Below are 20,831 nucleotides of genomic sequence, written 5' to 3'. Positions count from 1 at the left end.
TTTAATATTAAACTAATAATAACACCTACTAGAGAGATTTTTTTTTAATGCTGAGACCAGTGAACACAATTTCTGCAAAACAGTTTTCTTTCAGAGTTACTTATAATATAATAGCAGAGAAAATTGTGTTGGAACACACATGGGGGTGATGATATTTACAGCTTTGTTTGAAGAAATGCCCATGACTCAAAAACGACACTTTTTATATTTTGGTTTTTTTGATTCAGAACCATAATTACCTGGCCTATCGATTTTTCTCGGTTTAAGTTGAGTACAGAAATAAAGTACAGAAGAAAACCTCGAAAGTGTAAAAAAAAACATGGTAACGGAAATATGCAAAGAAATTTACTGATTTTTTTTTTAATCTCTACTTTATTCATTACGAGGACATAGATTCGTAGCTTCGAAGGAATTGCTTGGTGGACATAGAGAAATGACAACCACTGTTTCTATGTCTGTAATTCATGCTCTTCGACTAAACCCCAATAATTTTACCCCTTTTTTTTTCACTCTCTTAGATGTGGATTTTCATAATACTAGGTAGCCTATGTGTTAATCCAAGATAAGAGCTAGCTGTGTTTAAAATTGTACTATCCAAATCCGTTCACTATCAAAGACGTTATTGGGGAAAAAAACACTTCAAAATCTTGCACTTTTATATAGTAGGATAGGCTACACAATTTAGCCCATACTTAACTATAAATAATTGTTTGTAATCAAAGGTTGGATTTTCACCTACCAGCTTTTTCCCTTTTTATGTGTGTGACTTTGATAATTTCAAGAACATCTGATAACATGTTACCAATATGGCGTCACAAAATAAAGCAATATACGTAATGTCCATAAAAGAATGTCCTAGTTTCAATAGTAGACTATATTATAACAGGTTATTTAGACTATTTACAACAAATAATACATAAAATTGAAGGTAAACTAACCTAGTTTTTTTTATTGAAAATGTGAAATTTTAGTTATACGGCACACAGCCAACCTAAAGTCCAATTCTTCCCACATTTTGGTTAACACATCTGGAGTAACGGAAGCAATAACCTTTTCAATTCTGGGTCTCAACTCTGGAAAATCATTAGGTAGCAGCGGAACCTAGACACGATGTTTTATAAAGCCCCAAAGGAAAAAAAAATCGCGTGGCGCTATGTCAGGTGAACGTGGAGGCAAGCGAATAAGAGCTCTTGTCGTCTGGACCGTTACTACCAATCCAACGGTCAGGAACCTGGACGTCCAACCACTCTCGTACAAAAAAAAAATCCACTGGGGAGGGGCTGAAATTACAGATTGTAGAACACAAAACGCTTTACGCTCAGGAGTCGCCATTTTGCGTAGGTGGCGCTGCAAGTGAGAAAACAACAAAGCAGTATTTGCGCATGCGCTTATCTAAAGAATGTTTGAGTTACTCTTTAATTGTGACCTTGAACCAATACTTTACGATGCTTACAGTTGGTACTATTAAAATGTGTAACTGGGACATTCATTTATGGACATACCGAATTGTTTAAAAACAAGGGAAAATGTTGATTTCAACGAATTCGTACGCGCCATTATTTACGAAGGTAAATTTCGGTGGGAATTGGTGTATGCATTGTTGTGCAGCCGAGTGAATGGATTGGCTGAAGCGCGGCGCCAAACGGACGCAGGGGTCAGGTCAAAGGTCAGTTGGGTATTTACTCCCGTTGTTGGCGCGCCGCGGTCCGTATGAAGCCGCGTTGTTTCTGGGTAAGCACACATCAAGTATTCACGGCGACGCAGCGGGCAAAAGGCATTAATGTAACCCGCAAAAACGAATACGGAATCACGGAAAACCACTTCCATAATTAGGACACGGCTGGCAAAGCAGAAAATGTTTACCCACTAAAAAGAAAAAAACTCGGAATAAATCGAACTGAAATCGATTGGCATTGTGCGATAGCGAATCGGCTGCTGTGCATTCGATAGTTGCCTGTCACTGAGTGAAAAATGCCAACGTTACAAAAAAGCGTTTTCTTCGGTAGTGCCAAATAGTTTACATGAAATCAACCTCTTGAAGTTTCTTCGGAACATTCGTTACAAGTAGGGGCATGTATTTTTCGCGAAAAGATTTCGAGTCTAGCTGAGAGTAAAAATAAAACTGTAGCATCGTCTGTGTTTCGTGACTGGGTGAGTTTCTTTCATGTACCTATCAACTGATGGAACGCCACTCACATTAATTCAGTGCGAAAGCAAACACGTTCTGATTGTACCGGTGAAGTAAGGCAATGGTTACTCTTGCAGAAGACCGCCTTTTACAAAGAAGAAACAACTGGCTCAGGCGTGTCATATTGCAGTTTTTTGGGGGTTCAGTTTTATTTTTTACGAATAATTCCTGCCCCTGTTGTGTGTATTGTTATCTCTGGGCCTCTAAAAATGTAGCAAATGTCGTATAGATCAAGCTTCTTATATAATGCAGAGATCGTTAGAGGGTTTTCGTTACACAGAAAAAAATATTTCTGTACTTATTCAAAATATTATTGGAAACTAGTTTCCCAGAAATAGTTTGTAATACTACAAGATATATATTTTAACGTTTTACAACACATGGCTGTGGTTATTTTTTTTTATATAATAAATAAGTTTTTAGAGACAATACTGAGTAGGCTTACTCCTTACGAAAATTGCACATGACTTTATATTTTAATTGATGTTTCATTCAAGCACAATATATATTTTTTTAATTATTAAGAAGATAATCGAAAATTCAATAATATCGAACTTTATTTGTTTTCATTATGCTTATTAACGTGCACAGTAAATGCTGGAAAGTTATTCGGGGAACGGTTTACAAATAACTTGAACTACTGGAGGTACCGGGACAACACAAAAGCATAAATTCCCGGGTAAGAATCAGAACCCAGTATTACTGTGAACACTTTTTTGTAGTGATGCAGTTTGTTTTCATGTATATGTACAAAATTTACAAATATATGTAAGTTTACGTTGATATTTCAGTTCCACTCACAAAATATTTATTTATTTATTTATTTATTTATTTATTTATTTACTGACGTGACAACGTCTAATAAAACGATGAACGCCGGCGGCACGCACGAAAAAGTGTCCCGTTACGCACATTGTACGCTTGCGCCGCATTTATCACTCTTCCACTCGATTGGAACAACCTTCGATTTGACTTTTTAGAGGCACATTATACTTGAAACACTCCCATTCGTTTCCTACTTTTCCTATCATCGTCCTGTCATTAACAGAATAACACAGATTGGAAGAAGTTAAATAGCAAACATGTATAAAAAGTTATAGTTAAAATAATCTCTTCGTTAAAGTAATAAACATATTTAAATTAATGAGTGCAAATAAAAGTAAATTTATCAATTAAATTGTAGATTACATTTCACTCCTTCTTTTTATTCATACAAAATAGTGATAATTCAATAAAAATGATTCAAATTTATTCATAAAAGTATGCAATCATCTCATCAATGTTTTGTTATGACGTTGTCACGTTAAACTATCGTCCGTAAACCGACTTTACAGACAACCAATATTTTTTTTTTTTATTTACAGCTTGAAAGTGACAGTTGGGAAACGAACGGGGGTAGCTTTGTTGTGCCGCTTTTGAGGGTTGTCGACACCGACTGTATCAAGGAATCGTCGGCCGCAGCGAACCGAAAAACCCACGCGTTATTAATTCAGCCGCCGGAAGTCAGTGGGTAGGAACGGGCCGAATGCGAAGTCGTGTCGCCATTGTGGGCCGGGAAGTGGGTTTTGTTTTTGTTTTTTTTGGAGGGGGGTGGGGGGAGGGAAGGCTCGTGGTCCGTCGGTGCGTGACCTTTTCGTTGCCCCGTGTGAATGGAGAGCTCAGGTGGGCGTAACGCCGCGAGTGGTCTGTCAACAGCGTCACCGTCCATCTCGTGTCGCCCTGCGACCACTAGAGTTGTGTTTCCCCTCTGCCCTCCACCCCCTTCCGGACCCTTCTGCCTGACATTCACCGACCCCCGATCGGTACCCCTCGGGAAGCCTACGGTTCACCCGTCCTTCTGGACATACCCGAATACTCACGTTGGCAAGCCTTCTTTTTCACAGACAAGAGAGCCAAACCCGAAGATCCCCGAAGTTCATGCTCGCTTTTTTTTCCCACGTGTATTTATTTGGGGGGGGGGGGGGGAATTCGCCGGCATTTATCCTCCAAATGCGCGGGTTTAACTTATAAGATGCGATTCTTAAAATTAGCAAGAATGAATTATAAATACTTTAAAACATTGTGGATGTTTGGTTATATTAGGTAAGTATAGCTACATTAAAAATACTGTAAAATCATTTTATGGTTGCTTAGCAAATAACTATTTAATATGTAGGCCTAGCTATCCAGCGCTAGGAAACCGTTTACATGATTTAACAGTATCTTTAATGTAGCTATCCTAACCAAATAAACCGCCCACAATGTTTTAAAGTATTTATAATGTAGCTAACCTAACCTAATTGACCATTAGTTATCATGAGTTGTATATATATTTATAATGAACAAAAAAAAGCCGAAGATGCACGATCGTTCGTTTGTCTCTCTCGTCTGTTGAAAGAAGGCTTGCCAACGTGAGTATTCAGGTATGTCCAGAAGGACGAGTGAATCGTAGGTTTCCCGTACCCCTCACACGTCCAAAGACTGGGGGCATAGGTGTAGATCCTTGTTTTTTGAGGGGGGAAGTGAGGGTGGGGGGAATGTCCACCTCTATTGAAATTAAGAAGCCCCTCACTAAAGGGGCCCGCTTACAGTTGCAAAAGCGTGACTTTTGAAAAACGTGTTTTTATGCCAAAACTGTGTATATTACGGAAAACTTTCTATACATTTTAAAGTTTCCTTCTTTTTTTTTTACTTGCATATAAGCCAAATATGGGCAGTATACAACATACAAGCACCCCATCCAGAGATGACTTTTGTCCGTTGAAACCCATGCACAAAATCTCTCGGGTGGCCCATTTTCCTCCTCCACCCCCCCCCCCCCCCCCCCCAAAAAAAAAATCAGGTAATATTCGCGGGGTCCCCCTTGTAAATCCTACAGGTTTGCGCCACATATTAGGGACGTCGTATTTTTTTTTTTTTCGCGAAAAGATTTTGAGACTAGCGAAAATTAAAACACTTGTTTTAGCGTCGAGTGTGATTGTTGATTGGTCCAGTTTCTACCAGTTACATGTCCACTGTCAGTTCGTTTGATCACAATAATTCACAGTGCGGATACAAACGCGTACTGAAAGGCCTGATCAAGGTTTTTCTCACAGACGGCCGCCGATTACAACATATAAACCACTGGCGTGGGCATACCATATTTGGGCGTCCAGATTTTTTTTTTTTTTTTTTTTGCGAAAATTGTCTGCCCCTACCAACTACTTGTTGCTATAACCACGATTATTACGCAAGTGATGATATTTACAAATATTAGCGCGCGATTTTATACCCGTGATATTACACCAAATGAATATCCGTTGAAAATATTTTGGAGGTGCCGAGTTAAAATTCATAAATAACCCTTAAACAACTGATGGCAAAAAAAAAATCACCATTACGTGCGGGACCAAGCGATGAAAGTCTCAGGCGGAACTCATTCCAATTCGCCACAAATGGTACATGCAATGCCGCTTCTAGAAATGCTAAAGAAAAATAATTCCCTAGTTTTCACCTGCAGGATAATACACATTCAAACTATTTTCCAAATCCTACTTAGAAGGCTAGCAGTTAAGACATATTATCTCATCCACTGATTTGCAATGCGTTTATGGTGTTTAGATAATTCTCGTCTCTATAACTGATGGTTTACCAGACGTTTGGGCGTGCCTATTTGCAAACCATCTTCAAGGTCTATCGACCACTGAATTCATGGTGTACAGGCATAGTATTTGTAATATGGTCATGATTGGTCGTATTTTAAAGGCATGAAAATCCCGTTTTCGTATTTACGAAGTTACCCGTCGTGTAGAGCGAACACGTGGGGGTAGGCAGTAAGTGAGTTGACGTGTGCAATATTTGCCTTGTTAATACTTGACGTCACGAAGAGAATAAGCCTCCCTTTCCTTTCGTATGTGTATAGCGTAACATTTCATTTTGCTAAGCAGCTGACTTCAACTTGCAGGACAGACAGCCACACATCACTGCATTTGTTTTTATTTTGTTTTGTAAATGGAACAGATATATTCATGTAAAATTACAGATATTTGTTAGTTGGTGCGTTTACATGAAAACAACTGTATTACTACAAAAAAAATCATGTTTGCAGTAAATCTGCGTTCGGATTCTTACCCGCGCATGTATGATTTGTGCGGTCCCAGTACCTCCAATATTTAAAGTTGTTTGTAAACATTTCCCTGAATAGCTTTCCAACATTACCAGCGCACATTAATAAGGATAATAAAACCAAATAAATATAAATTATTTAATATTCGATTATTTTTCCATGTTTAAAAAAAAATTTGCGTGAATGAAATATCAATTGAAATATAAAATTATGCGCCAATTTTCGTAAAAAAAAAAAGTACTCGGTATTATCTCGACCACCGTATTTGATATATGCAAAAAAATACCCACAGCCATGTATTGTATGTACATATTTACAATATATTTCTTGTAGTACTACTAAAGTTTCTTGCCAACTGGTTTTCCAAAGGAAACAGAAAATGTTTTACCCCCATGCTACGAAGGAAGAAAGATGCGATGATTGAAATAGCTCTCACTGTCTGCCTGTGGTGGTGGTGGTTGTGGTCGTTTGTTTGCTCTACGGTAGGTTTTTTTGACGTGACAACGTCTAATAAATCATGAACGCCGGCTGCACGCACGAAAAATTGCCCCGTTACGCTGTGTCCCGTTACGCTCATTGTACGCTCGCGCCGCATCTATCTCTCTTCCACTCGATTGGAACAACCATCGATTTGACTTTTTCGAGGCACATTAAACTTGAAACACTCCCATTCGTTTCCTACTTTTCCTATCATCATCCTTAACAGAATAACACAGATTGGAAGAAGTTAAATAGCAAACGTGTATAAAAGTTATAGTTAAAATAATCTGTTCGTTAAAGTAATAAACATATTTGAATTAATGAGCGCAAATAAAAGTAAATTTATCAATTAAATTGTAGATTTAATTTCACTCCTTCTTTGTACCCAATTCAAAATAGTGATAATTCAATAAAAATTATTCAATTTTATTCATAAAAGTATGCAATCATTTCCATCAATGTTTTGTTATGACGTTGTCGCGTTAAACTATCGTCCGTAAACCGACTTTACAGACAACCAATTTTTTATTTTATTTTGTTCGCAGAGGAAGAACTGGACGAGTTCAACATCCACGTGGCGCGCTACCGACCCGAGGAGCTCGCCAAACTCGCCCGGACCACCAAGTTCACGCGCAAGGAGATCCAGCTCATGTACCGCGGCTTCAAGCAGGTCAGCGTCTGCGTTCCCAACCAGCAACCAGACCTACAACCAACTGCAGAAAGAAAAAAATCCCTTTTTCGGTTCGGCCCACAGGCAAAAATAGCATACTTCGATGTTTCAATTAATTCTGTAACTTTCTTAAAAATCTTATGTAATTTTCTGGAAAATTCTGAAATGTTGTGGAAAATTCTGGAATTATATGGAAACGTCTGAAATTATATGGAAACGTCTGGAATTATCTGGAAACTTTCTGGATTTATCTGGAAACTTTCTGGAATTATCTGGAAACTTCTGGAATTATCTGGAAACTTCTTGAACTATCTGGAAACTTCTGGAATTTTCTGAAACTTCTGGATTATTTCCGGACATTTCTGGAACTCCCTGGAATTTATAAAAAAACTGCCATGTATACCAAAATGATCGGTCAACTGTATTTTTATTGCAGCTTGCACGCAGCTAAAATGTGTTACGATTCAATGCTACCAGCATTTTCTTGGGACTTGCATGATGTTCTTGATTAAGAAATGGCATGGTCTTGGAGCCTGGCATTGGCTTGGTACAGTTAGGTTAATATGTTTATGCTGTGCCGCTAGGGAAAAATTATATGCAAATAAAATACCCACTAAACCCCTTGCACTAAGGGCTATTGTTAAAAAAAAATACATGGGTGCGTGCCTGACATGCGCGTTAAAAGAGACACTCCACTCGATAGATGCATGATAAAGAATAAGACTGAGTGCATAAGTAAGCAATTAAAAATTATTAGAGTGAGCAAGTATGCAAGAGTGGATATATTTGAGTGTCAATTGAGTATGCAAACATGTGAGCGTGCTGCAACGGAAACATCCCATTATAGCGCCACGTTTTCGTTACGCTATAATTATGTCATAGCATTGACTTACCCTACAAGCTGTAAAGAATTTTTACTTTACATAAAGGTTCCAGGCTAAATACTTTGATGGTATTTAGAAGATATAAAACAATTTTGAACGGTCACGATATTATACCTAGTAAGGGAGTTATGCATTATTTTGTTACACCTTGCATTACCTAAGCGTTGGTTGTAACAAAAAACTTTTTTCGGATAAAAGTTTTACTAGGCTGGGTGCCATAAATATCTTAAACGTGAATAGAAGCCCAATTAATAAATAAAATAAATACACTGCTGTTGCGAGTTTTTATTAGCGAACGAAAGATTATGAATATCATTACCGGTAATGCAGAAATCCAGGGCGATTATTTGGTGCGAAATAGCCTTCTGACAACAATAACGATTTTCCGTTGATACATTTTGTAATTACGGCGCTTCCGATAAGCGTTAATCGCCTGATATTCAAATACTGCACGAACAAATATCTCTCTCAAAAATAACACACTGAAAATATGTGAACAGATTTCCTGATTTACAAACAGATATTCCTCATTTGATAGACAGCGTGTGTGTGTGTTTTGTCGCACTGCAGTTATTTTATTATTCCCGTCAGTTGTACCTGTTATTACAAACGACCATCTGTAGTTGTGAAAGGAAAATATCTGGCCCCGCACAATATGAACATTTTGAAGTAAGAAATATTTCAAAATTATATATCAACTCATCAACAAAGTATTATATAAATTACTAGCTGCGAGTACCCGCTTCACTGTTTTTTTTAGCTGTTATTTATTAATTTGTAATGCAATTTTTTTGTTTAAATGAAATGTATATAAGGACTTTTCTTTTATCAAATTCTTTTTCAATTTTTTTACATAAAACTTTTACATAATAAGTGAACACAAATATATTACACATACCTACTAAATTATTTAAAAGAAATTGGGTTATTTATTAATTATTTAGAGTACTTCGGCATATATAATATTTTTAGTCATATTTTCGTGCGGTATTAGTAAATACTGGTTTTCTCCGCAACCTGATCTAGATAAGGCAATACATAATTCCCCGTGGGAAAAAAACCGTATTCTCTCAAATCTGTTCCGACATACTTAAAACTTTGTCCCTGCGCTTTTTTTTATAGTGACTGCAAACGATACGTTCACAGAAAATTGTAACATTTTAAAACTAAACTGGGGGAATCAGTGGCTCAGTCAAAACTATAGCTTCTATGACATTGATTCTAAGAAATTTCACTTGAAGTCTGGTTCCGTTACATAAATTTGGTTGTATAAGGTTAAGTAATAAAATAATTGGAATGGCAATTTTTAATTTCACGAATGTGGGGGTATCCCACACGAATTCAATAATTTTAAAATTATTGAGGGTAATGTACGGCGTCTCCTTTATCCATGACGTATCAAGGGCAAGGTAGTATACGATTTCACCTGGTAGTTTAGATATTATTTTGTCGTAGATAGCGTCAACGCTTATATTTCTGGCAGCTAAAATTAACCTTTCAGACATCCATTTATAATTGTTTTCATGGATATTGGCCACATCTGGATGCACTTTAGAGATAAGTTCTTCAATTTTGGTCACGATCTCATCAAGGTCTTTATCAATGTTAATTTTTTGTCTTTCCCGTCACCAATCAAAAGGAGCTTTATTGGGAAATCTGTAGTTCCTCCACCTAAGTGACTCCTCATGATGGTATTCAGCTTCAAGGATTCGACAGACTTCCACAATGAGGAAGATTTTAAGCAAGATTTAATAATATCTGCTCTAGTTCCCCTAAATATTACAGGGAATCATTTATACTAATATATCTATGGAACTACCATATTGTTTCCCACCTCCCATCCCATCGCATTGCCCGCCCGCGCTATTACGTCGTTTTCGCTTACCGTTCTTTTGGACTTTTTGTCTTTTTAATTGGCTCCTAAGGGTCGTAGTGTGATATTAAATAGCCTATAATATTCCTCAAGAATTGAGTTATCAAATGCAAAAATAATTTTTGAAATCCGACTGGTAATTCCAGAGATTAGCGCGTTCAAACAAACTTTTCAGCTTTATTATCTATATATATAAAAATTTAGCTTCCGTATGTATTTGGCCGCAAAACTCGGAAAGTATACGATGGTTTGGATTGAAATTTTTACAGAACATTGCATCTTAACAGAAGAGTGTTTATATGAAATAAAAGTTTGGGAAAATCCACCGGAAAAGTCGGAAAAAAAAGTTTCTATAACTAAATATCATGGTCACCCAACTTAGTTGTGACCACGCTCGACGATGCAGTACCATATTGTCGAAGTTCAAGCACATCAGGCTACTCGACCATTGTGCCTTGACGACTATAATTTACACAAATATGTATATATATATATTTCAAGAAAGAATAAAAAACTTTATTTAATTTGAAAGTATATTATTTCGACTCTATTGATAAAAATACGTTTAAATTAAAAAATACATTTCGTACAATACATTTGAAAATTAAATAATTCTTATCTTATAGCTTATCTATATATATATAAATGTTTTTGGTTTGTGTACGCTTCAAAATCTCAAAAAGTTCTGCACCGATCGAGCTGAAATTTTACCATTATATACAACCCGCATCAAGGATTGTTTTTATCTACTTTTCACTTCAGCAATATACCCGCGACCGCGAAAAAGTAACTGCGTCATTTTATTAATGTGTTTTCTCACCAATAAAAACAAAAATCACGCATTTTCTGTTATGAAAACGTTTCTCCATGCCAAAGGATTTCTCTTAGCAATGGAAAAAACTACGTCAAGTGAAGCGAGCGGGAAATGGCTATATACAATGAGAATGCTTTTAATGTGAGGTGCAATAATTAAAAAATTACTAAGCGTACCGGTATGGGACTAATTGTACAATATGAATGAGGTACTTTAGTGTGATTGTGTCTCGATTGAGCTGCGCCGTTATCCAAATCGTAAGTAGAGGTTATGTGTTGTATGGGTCTATCACCACATGTAGATGGTTCTAGGCTATTCATTTTTTGAACTCCTTAGACCCTATACTTTTTATTTAATTTTTAATTTAATTAATATGTTCTATCACCAATAACAACAATTGCATCAATCGTAAGTAGAGGTTATGTTTTGTATGGGTCTATCACCACTTGATGTGGGATTGCATGTAGATGGTTCTAGGCTATTCATTTTTTGAACTCCATAGACCCTATACCTTTTTTATTTTTTATTTAATTAATATGTTCTATCGCCAATAACAACAATTGCATCAATCGTAAGTAGAGGTTATGTTTTGTATGGGTCTATGTCCACTTGATGTGGGATTGCGTGTAGATGGTACTAGGCGATTCATTTTTTGAACTCCGTACACCCTATACCATTTTTTTTTTAATTTTTAATTTAAATTAAAATGTTATGTCGCCAATAACAACAATTGCATCACATTCATAGCACAAGTGCGAAAAAACAGATTTTTACCTATTAGCTGTGTACCAGTGACCGCGCCATCTGCCGTAATAGAGGAAAACACTCGCTGACAACCGCAATAGTAATGGCGCAGTCACATGACAAACAATATTCGTTTCCAATTACATGATAGGTGTGCCAATTATCCTCTTGCGGAATATTAATCAGCCAAAACTCTGCAACGGCACGCGACTTTTAGTTAAGAAATTAATGAATAACGTAGTGGAAGCAACGATTTTAACGGGGCCTTTTAAAGGTGAAGAAGTCCTCATTTCTCGAATACCCATGATCCCGACCGATACACCACTTCAATTTAAAAGATTGCAATTCCCAATTCGATTGGCTTTTGCAATCACAATCAATAAAGCTCAAGGTCAATCATTAGAATTGTGTGGTTTAGATTTAGATGCGGATTGCTTTTCACATGGACAACTGTATGTTGCGTGTTCCCGAGTCGGAAAACCAGATAGTCTATATCTACGCATATTGCAAAATTAAACTTATATGAAATGTAGTCTTTGTTTTGTTTCTTATTTCTCAACTATTCAATCACAATGTGCCACAGCGAAGCGTGGCAGGGTACAGCTAGTATTAGAATAAATTAGTACCAGTCACATTCTCAATGACAAGGCATTTATTAACCTACACTAAACTGGTGAATAAAAAGTAATAATCTTGTCAAACAGTTTTCCTTTGACATATTCTAAAAATCTGACATTTTTGAAGCGGGTATTCTTTACGGCTGGTAGGATTAGTCCTGCGATGATGTCATCAAAAAGTAACGAAGAGTGGTAACGAAAATTGTAGAACACGGAATCTGTAGTTAACTATAATTGCAATGACCAGAAATAGTGTGGTGTGATTGCATTTCGCATTTGGCACCATGTTGCACTTCTATGGTGACTTCGAGCAATATAATGTCCCACTAAACCATACATTATATAAGTATTATTTTATCTGATTACTCAACTATAAATTAATTTTTTTTATCTGACCACTCAACTATATGTACATTATATTCATGCCCGAAAACGCCAAGAAGTTTGCAGTGAAATCAGTTTTTAATATTAGTTTACAAACAATGTAATATTTTTCTAGTCAAACATTCCAGTGCATCGACAGAACTTAACGGCATGTGAAATATGTTCCAATCCTGTTTTATTGAATTTTTTTTTTGCAGGAATGTCCGACGGGTATGGTGGACGAAGAATGCTTCAAACACATATTTTCTCAGTTCTTCCCCCAAGGCGGTGAGTACCAATGTTATTGAATCTACCGAAAGTCAATGTAATTCTAGTATAAATACAGGAAAAAATCTATCTTGCTGTAAATTTTTTTTTAAGCTTTTGAATTAATGTTGATATTAACATTTTGTATTATTTTCTTTAAGTCTGCCCCCATTTCTGATTTGTGGGTTCTTGACGTAGTTTTGGCTCTGGAACTGTTGGTATTTTGGGCAGAGCAATTTTTCTGCATTTAGATAAAAAAAAATTATACACGTTAGTACCCAGCTGGGGGCGGATATTGTGACCTTTGGCTGAAAGTGATGAGCAAAGGTTACAGTCTAAAACAAGTTTGTATAAACTGAATAATAACTCTACACTGCACGGATGCAGCTGTAATATTCTGCAACCACGACACGTAACCCCCATAGAAAAAAATCACACCACTGTTAAAAAAAATTCGAATTTTGAAGGTTCGAAAAGTCTCCCGGATTTCAAAACTTGCCGACCAGAAGAATACCGGGTCAAAGAGTACTGAATGCACTGTGCTTTACACGGACTTTACAGATATACGTGTCACGAACGCACACTAAGCAAGTAGACTAATTACAAAGGTACGGTATAACTAAATAATAGCATGATTTGCATATTAAATGTTTTAAAGTTTTTTTTTTTTTCATTTACGCCCTCCTGTCAAATTCAACAATGTGGGCACGTTGCCTTCCTGCGGTTCATATTTTCATGCAGGGTTATAAACTCGCACTTGATTATTTTTTTTATTCACGTATGACAGCCAGTTATGTGCACCTAAAATGGTAATTTACGTGCAAGCAAGCGCTTTAACGTTACGATCCTTTGAAAGTTATCACAACCCCCCAAATTTAAGTTCACGCTCTTCCTGTTGATGCGGGTTCAAACCAAAATTAAAATATAATAATAGCATTTTGTAGTATTCGAGAGAGAAGGGTAAGGAAAAGTCAGCGACCTTCACAAGTAGTTTCTGTGTTGCATGTTTTTTTTTTTTTTTTTTTTAAGAATCATATTTTAGCGCTGGAGGCAAGTAGCCACCTACAAATTTGCCTGCGAGGGATGCAACAAACGAACTAACTTATTGTTGGCGGTACCAATAATACGTTGATCTCGTCATTCTGTGACATTTAAGTCGCAATCTGCGTTTTACACGATCCCTTTTTTCAGGTGCTGAGTATCTAACCAATGACAATTAATTGATCGATCGACAAATATACTAACAGGAAATTTTTTAAATAATTTTTTTAGATTTTCCTATTGAAATTTTGGGTGATTTTTAAAGATTTTCAAGATTACGGCAAATACGGCCTACAAGATGGTGACCGATAAAGTTTCTGGTGATTGACACTAGTGGACTCTAGTGGATAGCAAATGAAGCAAGATGACACTACCACACTCCAAGCAGACGAAAATAGAATGGCAATATAGCAACAATATGGGACAATATGGCAACAATATGAAAACCAATATGGCTGACGTGACGTCACTTTGGCAGGAGTCATATATATATGCCTTGGTACATGTCTATGTACATCGTAGGGAAAGGATGGTAATTTTTGTATCGACCCTGTCAGGTTCGAAACTATGAAGTAAGTTTTTTTAATTAAAAATATTATTAAAAATCGTCCTTACATTTTATCCTTAATTTTTTTATCAAGTTGTTACTTTTTTGCACTCTTCGGGTTTGAACCGAGGTGTGTATTTGTTTAGGGATATGAAGACGTTTTGGGGAATTTTTCTTTATGAGTAATTTTACCTCAAAACGGGAATTTTTCTGTACAGAAAGGATAGTTTGAGAAATTTTTAGTTTTTTTGAGTACAGAAAAGAAAATTTTCAAGATTATATTCACCAAAATAGCGCCTGTGAAGTCATCCATGATGGCGGGTCCCGAGAAACCACAATCCACGACACATATCCAGGAGCAGGATATTCTTATACATACTACTTACTCAGCAGATGTGTAGGCCTATTTTGCTAGACTGTGATATTCCGGACGGAGAATCAACTCAAAGATATGTGTGTTAGCCTTTAGACTGCGCGCACAGACCTGCCTGTTTGTGTCGGAAGGGTTGTTCGCTTAGGATCTTCTCCAACGCTGGTGTGCCAAAAGATCTTCCAAGTCGCAGGGTTCGCTCATTAGCGATTGGGGAATAAAGGATGGTGGAACCCTCATTAGGAAAGAAAACACAACCTTTGTCCCATACGATTCTACAAGGATCTTGTGGATAAAAAAAAAAGAGAGGGCTCGAAAGACTCAAAGAGAAACTGATTAAAAAAAAAGAACGCGTACCTACTTCTTACGACCAAGCTATGATTAGAGATGTCTTAATAATATATCTACCGCCGATGTAAGGCAGGCATGCTAATAATTTACAACGTGTTATCTAAAGATTAATAAAAAATACTTATGTAAATCTCTGTTCAGGTTCAACACTTTACGCCCCCAGGTAATATTTAAAAGGGTCTGATAATTTTCGTTTAATTGTATGTACCTCTGGTACGTATGTCTACTTAACTGCGATGATTATATCTATATGTAGCTAAACTTTGATTCCAAAATTTAATCTAAAGTAGCTAGTTATCAAGTAGGCTGTGAAAAATGTAACCATTATGTGGTTAAATGTGTTAAATCGTTCCTAAACTATTTTGACGTTTTTTTTACTTTATCACATTATTCCGTTACATACAATTTCTTCATTTATTGTTTCATATATTAATTTTTACTTTAAAAATTTTCTGTATCAAAATTGTAAACGTAGTAGAATCTTAATATCTAAATTTGTGAAGTTTAGGAGGAGTTTTCCTTACATTTTTTCCTGTTATATTGTTATTTATAATTACCACATTTATGGGATAATACATTAATACATTCCCAAAAACTTTCACTGTCTCAAACTTTACGTTAGAAAAATATTGTCTCGATTCACATAAAGAGTGCAATGATAATTTTGCATTTCCTTGGCTGGGTTCGTCTAGTTTAGTTTGTATGGCCTTGATTTAAGAATATATATGTAAAGATAAATTTATCCATTTGTCGTCCTACCAACGGTGTGAATATTTAAAGCCAAATTTCAAGAAAGGCAAGAACAAATTATTTTTCAATTAAAATACATAAATATGTTTTTTTTTTAATTAAAACCACGTAATTCACCCCCAACGTGTACTTCTAAACCAAAGTAATCAGCGAAGTAACGAGATAGTAGTGATCGCTTCTCAACCTGCTTTATTTAGTCTTGCAATATCATCGTGAACGATCCACCTTCCACTTTATTTGAGACATGTCATCACTTTTCGGGATTTTTGAAGTCTATGTACTGCTACGATCCAGTACACCAGGTTACTCAGGAAAATTCCAGTAACTCTTTCTCTCACTAACAATAAGTTTTTGAGTGTTTTTTTTGACGTGACAACGTCTAATAAATCGATGAACGCCGGCTGCACGCACGAAAAAGTGTCCCGTTTCGCTGTGTCCCGTTACGCTCATTTTATATTGCTCTTTGCTAACCTGAACCTCCTACCATTGCGACCGAGTCCGTGGCGTAATTCTGTTTTCATTCATTTCAATGTAACATTTTAATTGCTCTTTGCTAACCCGTTCCTCCTAGCATTTCTGCAGAGTCCGTGGCGCAAATATATTATTTTTGACTGCATCTTGGTGTTGGGTTAGCCATTTTACTTCACATTATCCTTGAAACACTCCCATTCGTTTCCTACTTTTCCTATCATCGTCCTATCCTTAACAGAATAACACAGATTGGAAGAAGTTAAATAGCAAACATGTATAAAAGTTATAGTTAAAATAATCTCTTCGTTAAAGTAATAAACATATTTGAATTAATGAGTGCAAATAAAAGTAAATATATCAATTAAATTGTAGATTTAATTTCACCCCTCCTTTGTATCCATACAAAATAGTGATAATTCAATAAAAATAATTCAATTTTATTCATAAAAGTATGCAATCATTTCATCACTGTTTTGTTATGACGTTGTCACGTTAAACTATCGTCCGTAAACCGACTTTACAGACAACCAATTCTTTTTAATGTGTAACATCTTGGCTACCGTTATACGGCATTTGGTGGGAGTAATTTCGTAAATGCGACGAAAGTTAAGGAACGGAAATGTGTAAAAACAACGGTGCTGCCATCTACGGTAGATGGCGTGTACCAATGTTCACAGAGACAAAGGGAAACGTTATGCTATTAACTTTTTTAATGAATTTTAACATGATGGTCAGTATATTTAAAAGAATTCCTTGTCGAAAATAATTCCAAAGCATGGGTTCAGTAATTTTTTTTAAGTTTTTTTTTTCTCGCTTTTATTGGAGCCATTTCATTATATAGTAGGTATAAAATTTCAGTCTGCTATTCATTCCAATAATGGATATGATACTATTTTCGGGGGAGGGCAGATATGGTTTGAAAAATGGTGAAAAAATTAAAATCTGAACAAGCGTGTTAAAAAAAAAAATTGTTTTTTTTTTTTTTTTAATTTCAAGTCAATATCATCAGCAGTTTTTATGTTAATTCAATTCGTTCAGCCTGGCAAAAAAAAACGTTATAAGTATTAGGATTAGGAATTTAATTTGGTAAAAGGGAAAATATTATTTAATAAATAGCACTTGGAAAATCAAGAGACGGGCGTTTTGATTTTATTTATTTCTACAGATGTTCACGGGATGGAAGCAAGTAAGTGCGCGCGAATTTCACTGAGTGAGTAACTGGCAAACTCGCCCTATATTAGAGAGGCGATTTCACACAGCGGGTCTCGCCTCAATTTTCACAGCCGAACTTCCCGTAACAGCCAAACTTTTCCTTGCATGGCGTCGAGACATGCCGGCGTGAAACCAGACTCTTATTAACTGCTGTTGTGAAATATGTTTTTTTTTTGTGTGTGTGCATACATTTTCTCTCTCCCTTTTAGTCTTCTCCTTTCCGAGTTATTGAAGACATTGAGAACAGCAGGATCGCGCACACACACACACTTTTTTTTTCCCAGCTTAACTTATAAATATGTGTCAGTGAGGCGGGACGATTAAGTGCGACGCTCGCTGGTGTTTCGAGCGCGGTATCGCCTCTAAGCGCAAGGTTCTGAACTGGCGCGCAGTCTGTTCGTCGTGCATAAGCCGACTATGAGATTTTTGAGCGTTAACAATGGCACCATATACCGGATGAATGAAGATAAAAGGTGTAATGCAAGTCTCTTTGAATATCTGATTTATAAACGAAACTCTGGATCCACCCTCGGCGCATTCTTAAATGCAGTGAGCAAGTACCACTCGGATTTCTTGAGCAATTTTCAAATATCGTCATAGGTAGGCAGAACCCTTAACATTAACGTAGGAATTGCTAAAAACAATTACTGGTAGTAAACTATCTAGGAATTTTCGTAAATATAACTACAGATATCTTCGTTAATTTACGGCAGGTATCACCAGACAAACAATTTGTCTACCTTTTAAGAAATATTTCTTTTGTATATTTGCCAAGAAATAGTTTGTTATATTACAAGAAAGATATTGTATGTTTTTAAAACACATGGCTTTGGTTATTCATTCATATATATGAAATACGTTTTTCGAGATAATACTGAGTATTTATAATGAAATTTGGTGTATAATTTTATATTTTAATTCATGTTTTTTTTTTTTCAAGCATAATGTTTTTAAACCATATAAAATATAATCAAGTATGCAATAGTTGTACTTTATTTTTGTTTTATTATGCTTATTTACGTGCGCAATTAATTCTGTATATATAGGCCCATATGATTATTTTATTTTATTTTTAAAGATGATATCTGAGCATGGCCAAGTATTCTGTAGGAAGTCACGCGAACTGATAGGATTACACGTGATATAGTTATAAGTTATTTTAAGGCTATAGATTTTTTAAACATATAAATCATAATCATCATTACAGTTATAGGGAAGCCTGATTCACGGAATTTTTTGATGCGTTTAAAAAGGATAGAGTTCAATGAGTGTAGAGTTTGTCTGAAACAAATTAATGTCAAAATAAAGTTTCGAAAAATTTCTTTAACTGGTTTTAACTGCTACTTCAAATCCTACCACTCTCTCCACTCTTTTTTGATTGAAAAGATTTTAATTAATTTTGAATTGTATGTTTTTTCTAGTTTTGCCTGCGCCCTTAATGAAGGGTTTAAATACATAAGATAATTTGCTCCAGATGGTGAATTTAAAAGAAAATTTCCATTTATTATGTTGTGCCAAATAGACGCGAACCCTGGTAGGGTGTGGAAGTTATCACCTTTAGCTAAGGTAAAGAGTTAAAAGGACAGCTGTTCCCTTGATTACTTCTGATTTGATACTTATAATTGCATTAACTAAAGATTTTTGTTTGTGAGCTTACATAATTATTTCAGAAACAAAGCAAAAGAAAATATTTACAAAAAAACAGACGGGTGTGCTAGTTATTTCCATGTAAAAAAGTGAATGAGCAAAAAAAAAATCCTTAAACGCCAGCTTTGGACCTGATATTCAACAAGTGATTTCACTGATATACTGCCCATCTTGTTAAAAATTCACTAAAACGTTAATGCTTTAAAGTTTCCACACACGTTAGAAGTTATACCTCTACGGCATTACTAAAATATTAACATGAAACTATTTTTAAAAACATATTATAACACTAAGTAAATGTTTGTATTTTTTTTGCTTTAAAAACTGAACTCTGTCTGGAAATACTTCCTATACAGAAATTTTAACATTAGTGAGCTTATTCGACATTGTTATTACATAACATTATATCAGTACCTATGTTACTATAGAAGTAAAAAAATCCAGTAAATAAGTTGAACCCTGCCAATATTGCGCCCTTGAGCTTTAAAATCGCGCGCTTACCGCTGTGCTATCGAGCCTATCAGGAATATGTAAGAAGAATATGTATTATAATCATGTAATGCAGTTTTATTATGTATTGTTGCGATTTACCGCGGGTTCGTAAAGGATAGCCCAATTAAAGATTTTATTTCACACACAGTTTTATTGATGGCCACTACTTATGTCACTTACAATTAATCTTCTAAGATGGCAAATAATTAACTACATTTAAAAAAATGTCTATTCCCCAGTCACTCGTTTCTCACAAACCACACGCCTCGCTAGGCCGCACCTCTGGCGCAACTCTCGCCGCAGCACCCCTTGTGGTCCTCCGTCGCAGGACTCCGTCACCGCACTCCGCCGCCGCCGTCGCACTTCCCCTTCGCCGAGATCCCACTCGACGCCTCGCTCGGAACTTCGCTCGGGACTCCGCCGCGCCCGCGACACTATAACCCGGAACTGAACTCTTCGCTCTGGAACCTTCGTCCAGAGACTTCGCCGCTCTATCGCCCGGAAACTCCGCCGCGGGAAAACTCCCGACTCCACTGAACTCACTCCCTCCCTGCCCTGGAACCTTCGTCCAAGGACTTCGCCACTCTGCTGCACCCGCGGCACTATCGCCCCGGAAGCTCCGCCGCGGGAAGGCTCCCGCCCTGAACTCTCTCTCTCTCTCTCTCTCTCTCTCTCTCTCTGAACTCAAGACTCCCCGCCCTGACGTCCCCGGGCATATATATAGGCTCTGGCGCAATTCCAGAACTCACATGAGCAGCCGGGGCCAGTCGCGTCATTTCGAGCCGTCCCGACGGCAGAAATCTCTCGAAACACATGTCGGCGGCTCGCGTAACTCCCAGCTGTCAGGTTTCGGATGTCAAACTAACAGCGCCGCGCGGGGAGCTAAGGGCTGGAGGGAGGGGAAGCGGCGACCCAGGTGCGCACGGCACATCTCATGTTACGGCGGCATGTGATGCAGCCCAGCTA

The 20,831-nt window shown here is 36.7% G+C and overlaps 2 protein-coding genes across 2 annotated transcripts in view; one reads left to right on the top strand and one right to left on the bottom strand.

Annotated features, from left to right (window-relative positions):
* LOC134535951 (Kv channel-interacting protein 4-like) overlaps positions 1-20,831 on the top strand; it is a 142,355-nt gene that overhangs the window by 79,451 nt on the left and 42,073 nt on the right. Inside the window, exons 2-3 of the mRNA XM_063375379.1 lie at positions 7,298-7,422; positions 12,936-13,005. Coding sequence (XP_063231449.1) covers positions 7,298-7,422; positions 12,936-13,005 — 195 coding nt within the window. The remainder of the gene's footprint in view (positions 1-7,297; positions 7,423-12,935; positions 13,006-20,831) is intronic.
* Positions 1-20,831, bottom strand: part of LOC134535950 (uncharacterized) — a 326,840-nt gene that overhangs the window by 294,801 nt on the left and 11,208 nt on the right. The window lies entirely within an intron of this gene.

The sequence above is a fragment of the Bacillus rossius genome, chromosome 10 (genome assembly GCF_032445375.1).
Source record: "Bacillus rossius redtenbacheri isolate Brsri chromosome 10, Brsri_v3, whole genome shotgun sequence".
NCBI lineage: Eukaryota > Metazoa > Arthropoda > Insecta > Phasmatodea > Bacillidae > Bacillus > Bacillus rossius.
This window is presented reverse-complemented; position numbering and strand designations above follow the sequence as displayed.